Genomic DNA, 17811 nt, shown 5'->3' on the forward strand with positions numbered 1-17811 from the left:
ATCTTATATAACCAGCCACCAAGGCACTGTGTAAAAGAGAGCGTAAAAGCATTTCAGGTTGTTTGATTGTTAGAGATTCTTGAGGTTCTTCAGACTTTGTCTGCTGTTAGCGTTTTTTGGTTTTTAAGAGACAATGCTTCTTGTTTGACCCTTCAGAGGATTTTTCAGGTCCTCTCTACTTTGAAAATTTGCCCCTTGCACGGTCACATCTGTTCTTCTGGCTCTTGTCATAACTGTGGAACTCCCAGAACTCTGTAGGATTCAAGATTCTTTATTTGTCACATGCATAGATATACAGGACAACACGCAGTGAAATGCATCCTGATCCGCTTATCAAAATCTGTGCAAAGTTAGAAGAATATCAGTTAGATTAACAAAAAGTCATAGATTGAAAGATAACAGTATAGTAGAACATAATAAATAAGTAAAATTAGGTGAATAAAGTAGAATTAAGTGTTAAGGTGCAATAGTGCAGTGATTATTGTGCAAAACCAAAATTAGACAGGTGCACAGTTAAATGACAGACCGATTCCAAAACAAGGTAAGGGTAGACGGCATGGTAGAACTTACAGTCCAGTCTAAGTATGTGGAGGATCATGGATGAGATGGCACGTTCTGATTTAACAGTCTTATGGCTTGAGGTTAGAAACTCCTTCTGAGTCTCTCTGTCCTGGCCAGGATGCTACAAAACCTTTTGCCTGATTTTAACAGATGAAACAGGCTATTGCTGGCATGAGAGGAGTCTTTGATAATCCTTAGAGCTCTGGTCCTGCATCTTCTGGTATAAATGTCCTGCATAGACGGTAGACCTGACCTGCAGCAGCGTTCTGCTGCACAGATCACTCTCAGTAGGGCTTTATGGTCCTGAACACAGCAGTTTCCAAACCAGGATGTAATGTTCTGTGTCAGGATACTTTCCACAGCGCCAGAGCAGAAAGTCTTTAGAACCCCTGAAGAGACCCCAAACTTCCTAAGCTGTCTGAGATGGTAGAGTCTCCACTTTGCCCTTTTGGTCTGAACTTGGATGTGTTCAGACCATGTCAGGTCCTCAGAGATGTGAACCCCCAGGTATCTGTAACTGCTCAGAGTGAACTACCTGACACGAAGCTGCTTGTGTGACATGGATTTGAATTGCTTACAGTGGATGACTTCATCCATTTTAACTCCTAGTTTTTGATATGGTTTGTGCCCCCCACAAATAAACATGTTTACATGAAAAAACTATTTTTTATTGTATCAGTTAAACAACCCTGTGTTTACTGACACTAGTAATCTAGGAACACTGGGATGTTCTTGCCTAAATCAGGTCCTTCAGGGAAGTGAAGAGGTGTCTTACTTTTGAGTCGTCCCAGTGATTGAAAACCTGGTGAAGCAGACTGTGAGAAGAGTGCAGCCAGTCACTGCTAAGTCACCAGTATTGCAGAGTGTACATGTAAAACAAGGCTAAAAAGCTAAGGTACAGTGTAAAGCCATTTCTTCTTGCTCTCCACTAAAAAAGAACCTAGTGTAGTGGCTTTCATGACAATACAACAATATTCGCGATAAAATGTGAAATTAAACTAAATCATTGAGCATATCTTTGGCAAGAGAGAGGAAATTAGAGTACCTTGAAAAATTCAGACAAACAAAAGAAGAACATAAAAAGACGATAACTGGGTTGTGAAGGAAACACAAGTCCCTGAAGATGTGAGACACGATGCTAAGAACTTTTACAGTGACCCTTGTCTCTAGCCATGCTTCCCAATTACAGTTGCCTGGAAACTGCAATTACTTGGCAGTGACCTGTAGTTGTTTTAGACTTTTCTTATGGTGTATTTAATGCTCATCATGACTTTCAGATATGTCTTTGTGTCTTTGTTTTCTTTCATGTGTTAAATGTGGGTTTTTTACTATATTTTTGAATTGCTGTTTTTTTTTTTTTCACTTGCTTTGATTTCCAACAATGTAGTTTCATGGCAGCTTTTATGGATTTAGATTTTATGGATTTAACTACATGCTCACTTACTCATTTTGGTTACTGTTTGATCTATTTGGACCTTGCTTCTTTGTTCACTGATATAAATTGTAAGATGGATGCTATATTGCGCCCCGACCCGACACAGATTGGACACAGGAGGCACGTGTAAAATAAAACAAATACTTATTTTTCTCCGTCTGTGGGCTACGCCTTCCACGTACCCACAGACACAACACAGTCCCAAAGCACACTAATAACACAAAAGCACTTTCTTCTTCTTCACCACCACTCCTCCCAGGCAACCTTGTCCTTCTCCACCCGACTCTGTCCCCTGAGTGGTGGTCGTTGGCTCCTTTCATAGTCCACTGAGTTCCTGCTGCACTTCCGGGTGTGATGAATATGCTGCCCACACGGGCTCAGGAGTTTCCAACTCAGCACTGGTGTTGCCTGTGGGACCCAACAGAGCTGCACTCAACTCCAATTCCCATGGAGCCCTGTGGGAAACCGAGGCACCGCTCCAACCCGGTTGGGGTGTAGCTGTTCTAGCGTCCAGGAGGAGGTATTGCATTGTCCAGGGCTGCTCCCCCTGAATATAGTGTACAGGGGAATCGCGGCTGGGCATGGATCCCGGTCGCCTGCCACAAAATCCATACGTTACACTTGTTGGCAGGTACCATGTTTGATTGAGCGTTCCATGCTCTTCATGTGACAGGGATTTCACCCATGAACACGGAAGAAGATCTTTCCTAAAAGCCTTTTAGCACTTTTACACCTACCCCTTGCTATGTGTGTCCTCATTTGCCAAGCTTATTTTGGTAATGCTATTGAAGGTGGCAGGTTCAAGAGGCTCCCAGAGGGGACTGGTAGTGTGGAGCCAACCTGCACCATCACATGGCAAAGTTAAGCAATGCAAAGCACTCAATGCTTCACTGTGAAGCTATAGCTGCTAGCAAAGACATAATATTAAGATGCACCACTTGGGTGACAATCACCAGCTGCTGGCTCCGTAGTAGTAAAGATCTCTTTGAAATTGTCTGACACCAGAGGCAATGAGATTAAGCAACTGATTGCTCTCTGACTCAATGTGGTGTGATGTGACATGAGCCTAACTGAGCTGTGTGAAAAGTCAGCAATTCAACTGGTGTATGAATACTCAGAGCTTCAAACATTTATAGAATAGCAGAAATACTGAAAATACAATTTAATTATAGTTTCACCAAGGTACCTCCATAGAAAATTCATTAAGGTACAGACAGGCATACCTGAATGAAATTTGTCACCCCACTATCCCCTAGTCAACTCATCCTACCCATGTTATGATTCTGAATACTTTAATATTTCAGCTTCTGTTATTGTTTTCCGTTATTAATAAAAGCAAGTCTGCTGTTTTTTTTGGTTTTTTTTTATGGGTATCACCATGTTGAGATGACCTTGAGTTGACGTTGTTACGAGGTGGTTTTGGTTGCTAGCACATCTCCTGGAGTACATTAGTTAACTCAAGCTATGCGACAATATAAATAGCAGCACATCAGGTGCATCATCTTCTAAGTTTGTGGAGAAATCTCTTGTGTGTTTTTGTTTAGCTCTTCTGTTTTTGATTCCCTGGTTTCTGATTCTTTTCTGTGCCTCATTATTACAATTCTTTGTTTAGCATTTTAGTGTCAGAGAACTATAAAACAGAACTGTGGTTTCAACTTTGGCTTCGGTTTACAGTTCCTTCTCTCCTATTTCTCAATATGCCTTCCTTTCTTAAGGAAAGTGTAACAACCCCCTAGGGCACAAATATGAAAAGCACACACTAATTCATACCAGGTGTGGGAAGCAGCCCGGACACAGACAGGTAGACATTGTTTAAGCACCCAACACACGTTTATTTACAATATTTACTAGATGACGCACACACAACCCAGTGTCGCAGCACCAATCACCCCAAAGTCCAGGCCTCTTCAAAATGCCTTTGCCTCTTCAGGTCCGCCTTCTCTCCTCCAAGACTCTGTCCACTTCCACCCGACTCCAGCCATCGAATGGAGGGAGGCGGCCCCTTTTTTACACACCCGGACATGCTCCAGGTGCCTCCCGATAACCTTCCGCCAGCCCTCCCATGTGTGGCAGAAGTGCCGGCTGTGCACCCGGAAGCACTCCGGGTGTCCCTGGTCTTCTTCCCCTAAGCACTTCCGGGTGTGGCAGAAGTGCTGAGGGCCAGGGCTCTTCAGGCATCCGGGTGCCCCCTGGCAGTGACCATGGGCCCCTATAGGGTTGAGCTTCCAAACTCTGTTCCCGTGGTCCCCATACCATTCAGGGGGGCTGCCATCTCGTGGTCCAGAGGAGGCATAGTCCGTCTTCCGGTCCTTCTACCACCCCCAGCCGCTTGCCACACAGGTCATGTTAGAGCTGCTAGCTACTCCAGCAAACATGTCCTCATGAGGTGCCTCATCCTGCTGGACCTCCATTACCACCTCTCTTTCACTCATTTTAGAGGTCTTTATCCCATGTATTCCAAAGCTTATTTTTTTATCTTCTTGATATTTCATCATACTTCTTGAAAAAGAAATTGATTTCATAGAGCTCTTTAGCTGAATCCTCCTGGCATCGTGCTGGAAAAACGCAAGACCAGCGTCTGATAAATTATTGGAAGAACTTCTTTTATAACTTACTTCTTTTAAAACTTTCAGCTGCTCACATTCATTTCTCTTCTCCATTCTCAATATTGCAGTTATTAAAAATTGCTCATTTTGATTGAATCGGAATGTGTTGGCCATGCTGCTTGCTTGCACTTTTTAACTTTTTACTTCAGCCATCTCCAAATGGGTTGGGGTATAATTATTAGGTTTGGGGAGGCAGCGGTGGGATGGGGACTTTATTCCCCTTTTAATGTTATACTTTATTTATTTTGTTTTGCTTTTTCCTCACTTTAAAAAAGAATACTTTTTTTTTACAAAAAAAAATCATATAAATTTGAGGGTAATCCTATCATGTCATGCCATTTTCTAACTCGCTTAATCCAGGCCAGGGTCATGAGGGGGCTGGAGCCCATCCCAGCTAGCATAGGGTACAAGGCAGGAACAAAGTTTATATTTATATTCTTTTTTTTTACTCTCTTAAAGTGTAATCTTTTTAGTTTATTGGTTTAAAGCTTTAATTCCATCCATTCATCCTTCCATCCATCCATTTTCTTAATCCATTTATTCAGGGCAGTATCACGGGGTAGCTGGAGCCTATGCCAGCAATCATTTGGCATAAGGCAGGAGCAAAACTTGCCCTGTGCCCGGTTCTTAAAGTCGTTGAACCTTCATTCCATAAAGTATAATCCTTAAACTGCCATGCATATTTCCATACAAGGAAATGACCCCGAAAAACCTTGATATTCAGTTAAATGATTCTCTTAGAGCTTAATCTTGTGGGATGAATGAGGCGTACATCTTTACTTCAGTGGGAATGAACCAATTAGAGCTGTGCGTTAATCTGTGGGTTTACATTTTAAGATTCCAGAATCCTATAGAATGACTTCCTTGTAGACTTATGTTGTCAAATCTCAATAGCTTGTACGATTATTGCTTTACAGAGTACTTAATCAACTCTTATACAGCTGTAATATGTTTCTATTAGATCCACTATCATTGATGTTTCCCTCCAAGTGATCGGATCATGTCAGGCCTCAAGTTGATTTCCTTGGGGGCAAACCCCGTGAGATGCCTTAGTGATGTCCTTTACAACAATGAGATTGAACCGATTAGCTCTCATTGGCTTGCAGAATGGTTCACATTGTCACGCACGCGCGCATAGGGAGCCGCGCATAGACCCGAACGTTAGCGTGAAAGTTCCGGCCAAAGGGGAAAAGCGGGGTACTAACCTTTCTCTCTTTATTTTCCACAGAAAGAAAGAAGCAACATCGCCATGAAAATGCCTAGGTTCCACAAACACGCCAGCTACTTCCGCATTCTTTTCCTCCCTTCCGTCTATCTCTGATGACGTCATGGCTCCCATCTACCGCCTCGGTTCCTTCCCAGCATTCCTCCATCAGTTCCAGTCCCACTACATAAATGTTCCCCACTCCACCATCTTAATTGTCTGATATATGTTGTATGACATTTCTGACCTGTTTATTCGATATTTGCAAGACTGTACAGTATACGGGGCCGGACAAACCCCAAACCTTTATGCTGTTTTGCTTCTTTATTTACAACATGTTTAGATCCCAGGATGCCATGCAATGACCTCCTTGGCGGTTGATCTTGTCAGATCTCAGGAGATTGCTTCTCGAGTCTTTTGGAGGCTGATCTTGTTAATATATGTACTCGAATAAAGCTGTAGTTCCTAGCAGTTTAATTGTTAGACCTCTATCATGGATGTCCTGATAGACCTTAATATCCAGAGAAATGTCTTGCTAACTGGGATAGGCTCCAGCTGCCCTGAAGCTTTCCCTGGAAAGGTGGATTAGGAAGACAGCTTTGCTTGCAGGAAAACCAACTGAAATTTTAGCAACATGCATATTTACCACAGTAGACCAAAACTAGTTTGACCTTGGTGGTCTACGGCCAACTTAATGTAAATCCCACAATTCTATGGAACAATTCCCTTTGAGGCTGACTGTCAGATCTTAGTAGTTGTGTGTGTTTGCACTTGAAACCTATGCTAAAGCTGCATAATTTCAATTTTTGTTACCTCGGGGTGTTGTTCAGTTGCACAATTGCTGCAATGAGAGGCTTCTAAGTCACCGAATGTGTGCTGCAGTGGCAAGCTATGAGACGCTGGCATTTAAATAACCATCATATGGTGGGGGTTGATGTGAACTTAGTTTTGTCAAGTTTCACTTGCTTGTATGGAATGTTACTTGCTTTTAATACATTCAATAAAATGAGAAACAAATAACCGCCATAATGTATTTGTGCTCCTAATTGCTGCTCTGCTTTCAAAATTCTTCTCAAAGGTATATTAGAAGGGTGTAAGGAGCCCAGAGTACTTTTCAAGTAATGGACAATTAATTTTCAATGCAAAGAATAAATTTAAAAAAGCCACACTAGGGAAATAAGTAGTGGATTACTGCATTTTGTTATGGGTTACTGCTGTGTGTCCTTGACCACTCTCCTCAGGTTCGGCCTATATTTTATACCGTGTCAAACCACAGAAAGAATCACTTCCCCTCCTGAGCTGGAAGTGAAGCTGGCAATGACCCAGAGCTGATCTGCAACGGTGTCTTACAGGGTCCGTGGGCCTCAGTCTAATAGAATGACTCAGAATTGAACTGCAGGGGAGATTTGTGTTCCTCTTCTCTGTCTTTGAAACCTGAGAATACAGACCTTCAGTTTCCTGGTGACCTCCACCTCTTGGACCAACATGGGATAGCAGAATACCGGAAGATGTTTTCCTCCTTTCTCACTTTGACTCTCTGTCTTGTCTGAAGTTCCTGAGTCATCATCTTTCATAAAGAAGGAGTCAACTGGAATTCTGCAATGTGTGGTTAGTTGATTTGTTTGAGATACTGGCATAATCCATCCATCCATCCATCCATTATCCAACCCGCTATATCCTAAACACAGGGAGTCTGCTGGAGCCAATTATTGGCATAATGTTTCATATTTTGGTTTTAGTCCTGTTTATCTGACACTCCACCAACTGACAACTGACTAACATGTAATGCTGCATAGTCAGTTTGGACAGAGAAATTGACTCATCAGCGTGACACATAGTATCCTCCGGTGCAATGCCACACTCAGCAGTTCATCAGTTAGACAGATTTGGGCCTAACAGGGGAGCACAATGAGAGACGTCTGTTCAGCATTAAGAGGGGATATTGCCCAGATTGGGGCTAAACTGAAAGGCAGAGACTTTAGGCCGAGCTATCCCACAAAAAGAAAGTGTATCACAACATATTATTCAACCAATACCGGCACGGTATCATGTGTGGTCCATTTTGGGGCAAAGAGAAGCAGCACCTCATCTTATCAGTCTGACATTTACGTCAAATCTCACAACACAGAGAATGGCCTCCATGTGATTTCCCTAAAAGTAAATTATTACAATTTATTACAATCAGAACTTGCAACATTCCTTAAACATCTGTGGGAGTGCAGGTCATTTACGGTCAGTGTGTGTGAGGCCAGCATTCCAACCCTGAGGTTATTTTCATTTGTGCCCTGTGGTAAACGTGCACTAGCTGCTCAGAGGTTATGCAGCTGCTGCTTCTTGTAGAAGGGATTGGAAGGACTGCCTGAACAGAGCCGTAGTGCCACCCTGTGGGCAGAAGGTCATATTGCATTGTTGCTCTCTTCACTTTGGGTACTCTCTGGTTTCTCAAGAGGATGTCTGCACAAGACAACAGTGGCGACAGGCTCTCTGTCTAGGGAGCTGTAGCACAAGATTGACGTTTTATCTAGCCTGTTATACTGTTTTTCATTAAACTCCTCTGGACCCTTCTGCCCCTTCCAGCTAGATGTGGGTTACCATGTGGAGCCTATGAATCTCAGAAGTGTTTCCCTTTAATGGACAAAAGGGGTATTTTTTTTACACTCTTGTTCCTGGTGTCATTCTAACTTTGTTTCCTTCCAAGATTTAGAAATATGAGTCAACCTGGAATGTTACTGATACACTACTTCAGGAAATATTTGAAGCACACTACCTCATGAAGAAAAAAAGAGTATTATGAAGGACCTCAGCCATTACTTCTTTCTCCTTAATTCTGACAACTAGCACTGGCATCAGTGCATCCAAAATCAGTGTCAATAGCCATTCGTTAAGACCAACATGAGAATGCCAAAAGGGCGTCAGAACCTCAAACTCCCGAAAAACAACTGCACTCCACACAAGTCCCAGGTACGAAAAGACTTTTTTAATTAATGAAGTACTGTACTTTCTGACAAGACCTAATCAGCGCAAGCAAAGTTGTTTGCGTTCTTTCTCTTCTTTCTCCTTCACTCTTCCTGGGTGAACTTTGTCCTTCTCCTCTCCTGTCTCCAACTCCCTGTGATGAGGCAGAGGGCTTCTTTCTAAACAACTCCCAAGAGTACTTCAGGAGTCAAAATGAACCACTTACAGGTCAGGTAGAACCTCAATAGGACAGGGGACCCTTATCTCAATAGCTTCCCCAAACAAACCCAACAGGGTAGCCCATTAGAAGCATAACTCCCATGCTGCCCTGTAGTTGTCCAGACAGGGGCTTACCAAGAAAACTGCTTCCACTCAGTGTACTGGGGACCCCATGAACATGGGAGACAGCCAGCACTGTCCTACACTGATTTCCCCAGGTCCCCAGGTCTTCCTAACTGGGAAAGGGAATACCAATCATGCAGTTGCAATGCCCCTCCATCCATACTATCCATACATAACAGCCTACTGTCTACAAAAGGGAACTTTTTTGGTCATAATATTGGTAAAAATATTAAATTAATTACAGTTGTGTAGCGATTTTCTAACCTGCTCAGAGCACTTTACATGAACAGTGGAGAACCACTTCAACCACCATTAATATGTAGCATCCACCCTGATTATGCAATGGCAGCAATTCTCGCATCAGTATGTTCAACACACAATATCTATTAGGTGATGAAGGGGTGAGAGAGATAGTTAGCCAATAAGGACCAGGGTATGATTTGGGGTCCAGAATGACCAAGCTGTGGATGGCAATTTAGCCAGGACATGGCCATCCATCCCAGATATCTGGACTAATTAGATTAGATTAGATTAGATTTCCCCATGAGGAAATTCAAAATTAGGGTTAGGGAACCATCTATTCCTGCTGGGTGTCCAATCTATCCATGTCTTCTGTCACTGTATATATGCATTGTTATGTGCATGCACATGAGAGATGGTTTAAGGATTCTGGTAATTACCCACTGAACCAGGGGTTGGCGCTGTGGTCTAATGCCTTCACTGTTCCTTCCTCTGAAGAACAGAAGACTGATTTGACTTCCATTTTTTGCCTTTCTGGACCCGCCCCTTCTCGCCAAATGACTGTATACCTTGGGAACAGGCCATCTTCTTCTCAGTTCTGTTCTGGACTCGTTGTCTGGAAAGCCATCTTCACAAATTATTGCGTAACATGTTGTGTTATTGTGCATTCTTTCAAATTATACAAGGTCTCCTTTTTACAGTACATAATTTATTATATGTTGGTGCATCTGTGGTCTTTTGTTGATAAACTACTATCCGTAGTCTTTGTGAGACAAATAAAAATGTACTTGTACCACATACACATGTCAGAACAAATTAAAGATGAAATATCATGTGCAGGGAGATTCCAATTAATCTCTATTATTAGAGCAGTTCACAGCCACAGCCTGGCTGGTGAGTAGCAGTCTGCACTAGCCATTGACATGGGTTATGTTAAGAGGCTTGACTCAAGTACAGTAGCACTTATAGGGGTATTGTCATGTATACAAAATACTGTCAAATTCTTCCAACATGCACCTTTTTTGCCACTCTTTGGCACCATGATGAACAAGAATGTATTTACACAATAGTTGAAACTGAATGGACAACCGTATAGTTTACAGCCCATCACCTTAGCCACTAGGGTGTAAACTGATTAGTTTTGTCTTCCCACTCAGCCAGGACATATGGAATATTAATTTGATGTCAGAGGGGGGACATTTTTGTACACTGGGTCATTCCATTTCTCTCTTAGGAAAAGAAACATGCAAATATTACATTTAAAGCCCAGCAGATGAACAGGTAATAGGCACCCATTGTTGGCAGTGGGGGCAAGAAGTTAAAAGGCTGTCTGCAGATTGTAGGTATTGGCTGTATTGCAAAGGTGTCACCATTTTGTGGAGATTTACAAACAATACCACGTGTGATAACCGAACTGCTGCTTCCTTGGAGGATCCTGGATAATCCAGTTACTGATTGTGTCAGGATTGTTTGTGTAAGTATTTGCTGTCTTGCAAAGGAGTCGCTGCTTTAAATTCTGGCCTTGGAGGATGTCTGTATTTACCTGACTTGGAAATATTGGTTTCTAATCAGCATATCGGTACTTATTCATGATTGGTAACAATTCCCTTTTTTAACTTGTGTTTTCATTAATTGTTAAACCCAGGAAATGCAGATGTACCATTGTTTAATCTGATTGTCCAGAGCTGATAATGGCAGGGACTGAAGTAGATAAAAACTCCTGGCAGCAGAAGGCAAGGAGGGACAGTCCACTGAGAACAGTGCCAAGACACTTGGACAGAGCACAGGGGCTCGTAGGCAGACAAGGGTACCTGCCTGGCTCGACGTGAGGCACAAGGACGGCAACACTTACTTCCAGGGAGGAAGAGACAGCTCCACAAGGAGACGCCAGTTGTGGGTCTTGTGAGAAAGGGAAGCCGCATGAAAGGACCGAGCAAGGCTGGCAGGTGAGAAGTGAGGCGTGCCTAGATCACAGCAACACAAGGAGCCCAGAGTGGAGAAAAAGAACGACGAGGAGACGTTGACAGGGATTCCACGATTGGATAAAACTTCTGTTGTGAAGCGAGTGTCCGGTGCAAAGAGTGCATCCGTGGACAGCTGAACGACTAAGTGTTGGGGTAACACAGTGAACAAACTGGACTTTGCACCACCACAGGTTGAATCATCCAATTCTTGTTTTTAATGGACTGTTAGAGTGTGGACTGTGTGCTTTCCTTTCTGAAAAAGAAACTTTCTTCATGATACTGTTTGATTTGGTTTATGTTCATTTATCTTTATAATGTACTTATTACTGTCTGATGTAATAGAAGTTCCTGTTGCTTTTCCTGAAATTACTGTTGTGTCTTTCATTGTGTGTTTACTCACCGCCCAATTTAAAGAAACCTGTCTGCTATTATTGGTAAATTTCAGGAGTTCCCAGTCTCTTAATAAAACTGGGTGGCGTAGTCGGATATTTAATTGGTGTCTAAGTTAGATTACCTGTAAGTCTGACCAGACACCTGTCACGTTGACGTTTAGATGATATGCAACACTTTCAGAAGAAAACACTTTCAAGAGATGATAAAAATATCCCAGACATTGTGCTAAGGCACATCAGCTGCTACAGCCCACACAAATGCAAACATTTACGTAGAAACAGACTTTCACTTCATGCTCACAAGCTCACATTCGGTTAACATAAACACATACTCCTACAGATGAGTCCAGCTACACATGTGAGGTCTTCCTGTTCACTCTTATTTTAATGTTGTTTCTGCTTACTAAATTCACTCCAAAAACTTAAAAAAACAATGAGCATTTTTCAAGTAAAATGCAAAACTATAAAGTTCTTCTTTAGTAGATACTGTCCAGATTTTCCTGGAAATATATTATCAATATGTTCAGGTTGATGGTCAGTCAGTCCAAAATTGTGCCAACTACTGGCAGCAAAAGCTGCTGAATTCTGCTTGTCTGTCTTCCCCATCGATCTCCTCATTTTCAACTACCAACACTTTTAGCTGCTTATCTACTTCTTCACTGTTACCTCCGCCTGTCCTCCTGTTCTTCTACCCAAGTGCACCCCCTTATTTCTATTCTTCACGTCTGGCCAGTATCATTCTGTTCATGTCTATTCTTTTACGCTTTGGACTCATTCTTTCCATTTCTTTTGAAATCACCTCTGCTCTTATTATCTGTCCCACCAATTTATTCCCTATGAATTTCATCTTCAGCTTACACCCTTTATCTCTTCTCTTCTGCTCCTGCTTGTTCACGCCTGTCCTTTACCTCTCCTCTTTCCCCGACTTTTAGATTTCTCTTTACAACTCTTTACTTGTGGCACAGTCTTCTGCATTTTCTTCATTTGCATTCACCTCCACCCCACTTTGTTCCTAAAATCCTACCCTAGTCTCTTCCATTTTGTCCCCAGGTCTGACCCACCTGCTTCATTCCTTGTCTGCTTTCCTTCACTGCTACTTTTCTTTTCCTTTTCCTGGGCCTTTGTCTTCTGTGCTTTTTTGTTCCCTGACTCTTGTCGTTTTGTTGTTATTCCTTATCTTTCGTGATCACCTCTACATTCTTTCATTTCTGTCCCATTCCACTCTTTTTACCTTTTCTACCTTCATGATTGCCTGAAAATTCTAGTTCTTCTCCTAATGACTTCTGACATATTATTTCCCAGTCCATCACTCTATTTTCCTTCCTACTTACTTCTGCCCCAATATGCCCCTTCACTCTTACTGCAGTCTTCTCCCTTAATATGCCTGGTCTGTCACACATATTTCATTCATTGACTCATCATCATGTCTGCTCTTTTACTTCTTCTATATTCCACCCCATTCCTTTTCTACTCATCTATTTACCCAATTTACTTTCTCTCCTAGTCACTTTTGCTCCGCTTCCTTTCTCCTGTCTTCAGCATTCACTTCTACCCCAGCTGGCCACTTCATTTCTATCCTAGACTGCTCCCTTTTTTACTCTGGGCTGCCCCATTGACTTTCTTCACTTTTGCTGCCTTTCAACGTTTTCCACTACAGTGTTGGATGATGAACACAATCTTAACTTGACCCGAGTTGTTATGGCACATATATAAACAAATCTCTTCTCAGACATGTTGTGGATACACTCACTTTAATTTTGCTTTGCTGTGTCCCAGAATTAAGTAGCCAACAAGATCCTGAAGCATGTTCTAATCTTCTATGCACGGCTGAACAAATCCTACTTTCCAGCTCATTCCAGGTTTTTCCTTTGTCCATAGCACCCCTAGCACATAGTTAAGTGCCCTAGTAGTTCTGCTCAGTTCAAATAACACACGGTGAGCTGACCCACCTTTGTTCCAGAAATACATGGTCAGCTAGGAAGCTACTGTTATCCAATTTATCTGTTTTAAAAAAAGAAGACATAATTGTATCCAGTAGATTCCAAGATGTTCAGGTTTCAAGTTGGACGGATCACAGTTCACCAAGTGAAATCTTCATCCGTCTTCCAAATTAAACAGTCCTTATCTGTCCAGTGTTTGAGTGTCCAGCAATGGCTTTGTCCATCCAAAATCCCAGGGATTCACTTATCACTTTTAGACGTGCTTTGTGTAATAAAGGGAACCTTATTACTCTGGGAAACCCAAAGAAAGGCACACTGAATCCCTCCATTTACAAACGAGTCACAGACTCCCAAACAGCTGCTAGTGCCTGGGCTATTGGAGTCCCTGGATTTACCCTCACCTGGCTGTGAGCCCAGGCTAATAGGACTGAAGCATGTGACTTGCCTCTCTGTTACTGTGGTTGGAGAAGGAAAAGGCCATGACCTTTAACCCCCACTGTAAATCAAAAGTTATTTCACATAAGAGATATCAAATTTCTGTTTATGTGGCAGGAGTTGGTAGTTAGCAGGTAAAATCAGCCACCTCTTCACTTGATTTAAACTTGAAGTCATAAAGGATCCTAAGTAGCATCAGTACTTGAACACAAGGTCCGAAATGAGCTCATCCATCTCTAGCATGCAGCAGTCTGAGAAGTCAAAGTGACCCAGAGAGCTGTGGTGAATGGAGTCATGGTCCTTGTCCAGCGTACATCCACCCTGTAGCTCTGCCCCAGTGTCACTACTGCTGCCAGCATTGAACTGCAGAAGATCTTCACTGGAGTTTAAGGATCTTGATGCTGAGGAGCTGCCAGATATGGATGTTAGCGACCAGCTGTCCACTGGTCCTCCAGACTGCAGAAGGCCGCAATGGAGCATGTCCGAGACATCAGGGTGGTTTCCAAGCTGACAGACTTGCTGGTGTTGACTATGCAGGACAGGTGCTGCAGTCCAAACAAGATCTGTTGGTTGTTCTCCTCCATTCAGCTCACTGGACTTGGCATCTGAGCTGGTGCTCCAGCTGCTCAGGGCATACTGGTCAGAGCTAGTTTTGAATGTAGCGCTATTATTAGGGCTCTTCTTACTTGCCCTGCTGACAGTGGACAGTTTGCTCTTCTTCCGAGGACGGTACTTGTAGTCTGGATAGATGACCATGTGCTCACGTCTGAGTCTCTCTGCCTCCTGGACAAAGGGTATTTTCTTACAGTCAGGAAGGAGTTTCCACCAACGGCCAAGGCGCTTGGAAATCTCAGCATTGTGCATGTCCGGCCAGCGCTCAGTAACTTTGCGTCTCTCAATCTGAGACCAGAGCATAAAGGCATTCATGGGCCTCTTAATATGTCCTTTGGATGTCCTGCACCAGTTTGAGTCCATGTGAGAAGAGTCTGGCCCTGAACCACTGTCTACTTTGGTACCCTCAGATGCCATTGTTATTGGACAAATAACAGCAGGTGCTTTGTTATTGCCAAGCTTCTACTGAATGCTGAAGGTCCATAATGGTTTTATGTATCCACATCACAGGCAGAGGAAGCTTTGCCTCAGGATAATCTAATCTTTAAATTTTCTGGTACCTCCTGTATAAAACTAGGAGTCCATATCTGTCCAAGTGGGTTGCCAGCTTAATATCAGGCACCACCACGTCTATAGTGAGGCCGTTTGCTGTTTGCATGTCTGTCTCAGGGCAGCTGCTTTATTTAGCAGAAGCCCCTCCCCAAGGTGAGGGGGTGGAGAGCTGAATCTCACAAACTTCTCTTTCTCTTGAATAGCTACATGATATTTGAGTTTATTCAGCCACTTCTGAACAGACAACATGATGGCAATCTTCACATTTTCACTAAACCGGAATGCCAGCATTCACTTGAAGCAACTCGAAACAAATCATTACGTGTTATTATCTATGTGGAGACTAAATGACTGAGGGTCTCCAGTAGATGTGTTTATATTCTTAATTAGGAGACCAGATCAGAGTTGCTTGGTGTTGGGTGGTAAGGAGACGGTATCATAATCAGAGCTGGGACAGTGCGCAGGACGGTTTCCTACTGGGAAGCTGGAGCTAGAGCTTGGAGTTGGAGAGAAGTTATGTTCAAAGACACTCTGCGACGGTGGCGCAGTGGTAGCGCTGCTGCCTCGCAGTTAGGAGACCCGGGTTCGCTCCCTAGGTCCTCCCTGCGTGGAGTTTGCATGTTCTCCCCGTGTCTGCGTGGGTTTCCTCCGGGCGCTCCGGTTTCCTCCCACAATCCAAAGACATGCAGGTTAGGTGGATTGGCGATTCTAAATTGGCCCTAGTGTGTGCTTGGTGTGTGGGTGTGTTTGTGTGTGTCCTGCGGTGGGTTGGCACCCTGCCCAGGATTGGTTCCTGCCTTGTGCCCTGTGTTGGCTGGGATTGGCTCCAGCAGACCCCCGTGACCCTGTATCTGGATTCAGCGGGTTAGAAAATGGATGGATGGATGGATGGACACTCTGCGAATCAATGACAGACCTGAGAAGAAAAGAGAGGAGAGGGGTTCAAAGAACCATTGGCAGTCATTAAGGAGAGCAGAGCGAAGTTACATGTGCAGGTAAAAGCCGGTGACACATTACACAGCTTCTAGTCAGAGGGGATGTCCAATCTGACAACTGCATTTGCTGATATTGTTGCCTCAGGAAGTCAAATAGCACAAGTAAGAGTCACAGAGATGACAAAATTCACAACTTCATGAAGACTTTCCAGCACACGTTATCACATCAACCCCTTTTTCTGACAGTCAGTAATGTGTTACCTGACCACGCCAGTGTTGTACAAATGCTTTCCAGGTTATGACAAGTGTGGCCACAATCAGAGCCTACTTTTTGCTTTTTTTTCCTTTCTGTCATGGTATGTAAAACACAAGACATTTGACAGATTAGCCCGTCTTCAAACACTTGCTTCCCTTGTGAGTGCATTGAATATATTGTACTTCATGGTGGGTGCTCGTTGTTTGTCAGCTCTTGCATACACAGAGTCCACAACCACAACTTATGGCAAAATTCAGCCTGCCTAATCTCATTAGGCAGAGTTGCGGACCAGTGGGACTGAGCCAATAAGTATGTCAGACTACATGACTGCTTGTCACAGGAGCATGCCACAACTGCTCCTGACTCGCTAAGATTATATAAAAGAAAATCAAGTCAACCAAAAATCACCAGAAAAATAGTGTAGTGTGGCAGGGAGCTTAGGAGGACATGAGACCAGACTATATAGGTTAGTGAAGAGACTCTCTTCAAGTCGCAATGGCTGAAGTGAGAGGAGATGAGTGGAGACCAGATCAGAGTAACACCTTAAGACAATTTAGAGTCCAGATTGGAATCATACTGGGATCTATGGAAAGGAGTTCAGTGTCACAGTGGGAGTCATTATGGAGGTAGGATCAGAGTCACATGGAGAGTCGGTGATTGAACGTGGAGAATATGAAGCAGATCACAGTTGGGCTAGCAGTTAGTGGGAGTAGAAAAGGTGAAAGTCACGCTGTGTGTCTTTGAGGGGACCAGAAGAGGGTCAGCCTAGGGGGAGAGGAAAGGGTGGCAATTTACTGTCATACTGGGGGTCAATAAGGAGAAGATATCGATCTCATTGTACCAAGTGCTGATTGAACCAAGAGGACTGTGGAACAGTTTAGAGTTACACTTGTAGAGTAAGGAGATTTGCTTGGAGTCCCATTGAGTGTTAAAGGGTTTAAGTGAGGGGAGATGAAATATGGCCATATTAGAGTTGCAGTTAGACAGCAAGGACTCTTTGACTGCACCAGGGGTCAGAGAGAAGACCATTTTAGTATCACAACTGAAAGGCAGCACATGAATGAAGAGGAAAGGAGACGAGAGGAGGTGAAGGCCACGCTAGCAGTCCTTGAGGTCACCAGATGAGAGTGACATTATGAGGCAGTGCATGCACTGGGAGAAATTCAGAATTCCTCTGGAGGCTTGTGAAGAGTACCAGTAGGGTTCATTGGCTGGAGTGAGAAGAGATGAGAGTAGACCTGGTTACAGTCACCAATGGAATCACTGGTTGAATTGGGGTAAGAAGAGAGCAATCCTGAATCATACCTGGACAGTGAGGTGAGGTTATTCACTTGTATGATGCCATGAGCTCTAAATGTCACCAACTGTATGTCCAGAGCATC

The 17811-nt window shown here is 43.3% G+C and overlaps 1 protein-coding gene across 1 annotated transcript; it reads right to left on the minus strand.

Moving 5' to 3' along the window:
• Window positions 1-12071: 12071 nt before the first annotated feature.
• On the minus strand, window positions 12072-15321 carry sox12 (SRY-box transcription factor 12). The gene has a single exon (XM_039735841.1). It carries the CDS (start codon window positions 15101-15103, stop codon window positions 14270-14272), a length of 834 nt encoding a protein of 277 aa, XP_039591775.1. The 5' UTR covers window positions 15104-15321; the 3' UTR covers window positions 12072-14269.
• Window positions 15322-17811: the final 2490 nt, after the last annotated feature.

This window comes from Polypterus senegalus, chromosome 14 (genome assembly GCF_016835505.1).
Source record: "Polypterus senegalus isolate Bchr_013 chromosome 14, ASM1683550v1, whole genome shotgun sequence".
NCBI classification, from domain to species: Eukaryota; Metazoa; Chordata; class Cladistia; order Polypteriformes; family Polypteridae; genus Polypterus; species Polypterus senegalus.

Excerpts from the sequence above, each read along its gene's own strand:
- sox12 (XM_039735841.1), bottom strand. The coding sequence starts at position 15,103 with ATGGCATCTGAGGGTACCAAAGTAGACAGTGGTTCAGGGCCAGACTCT.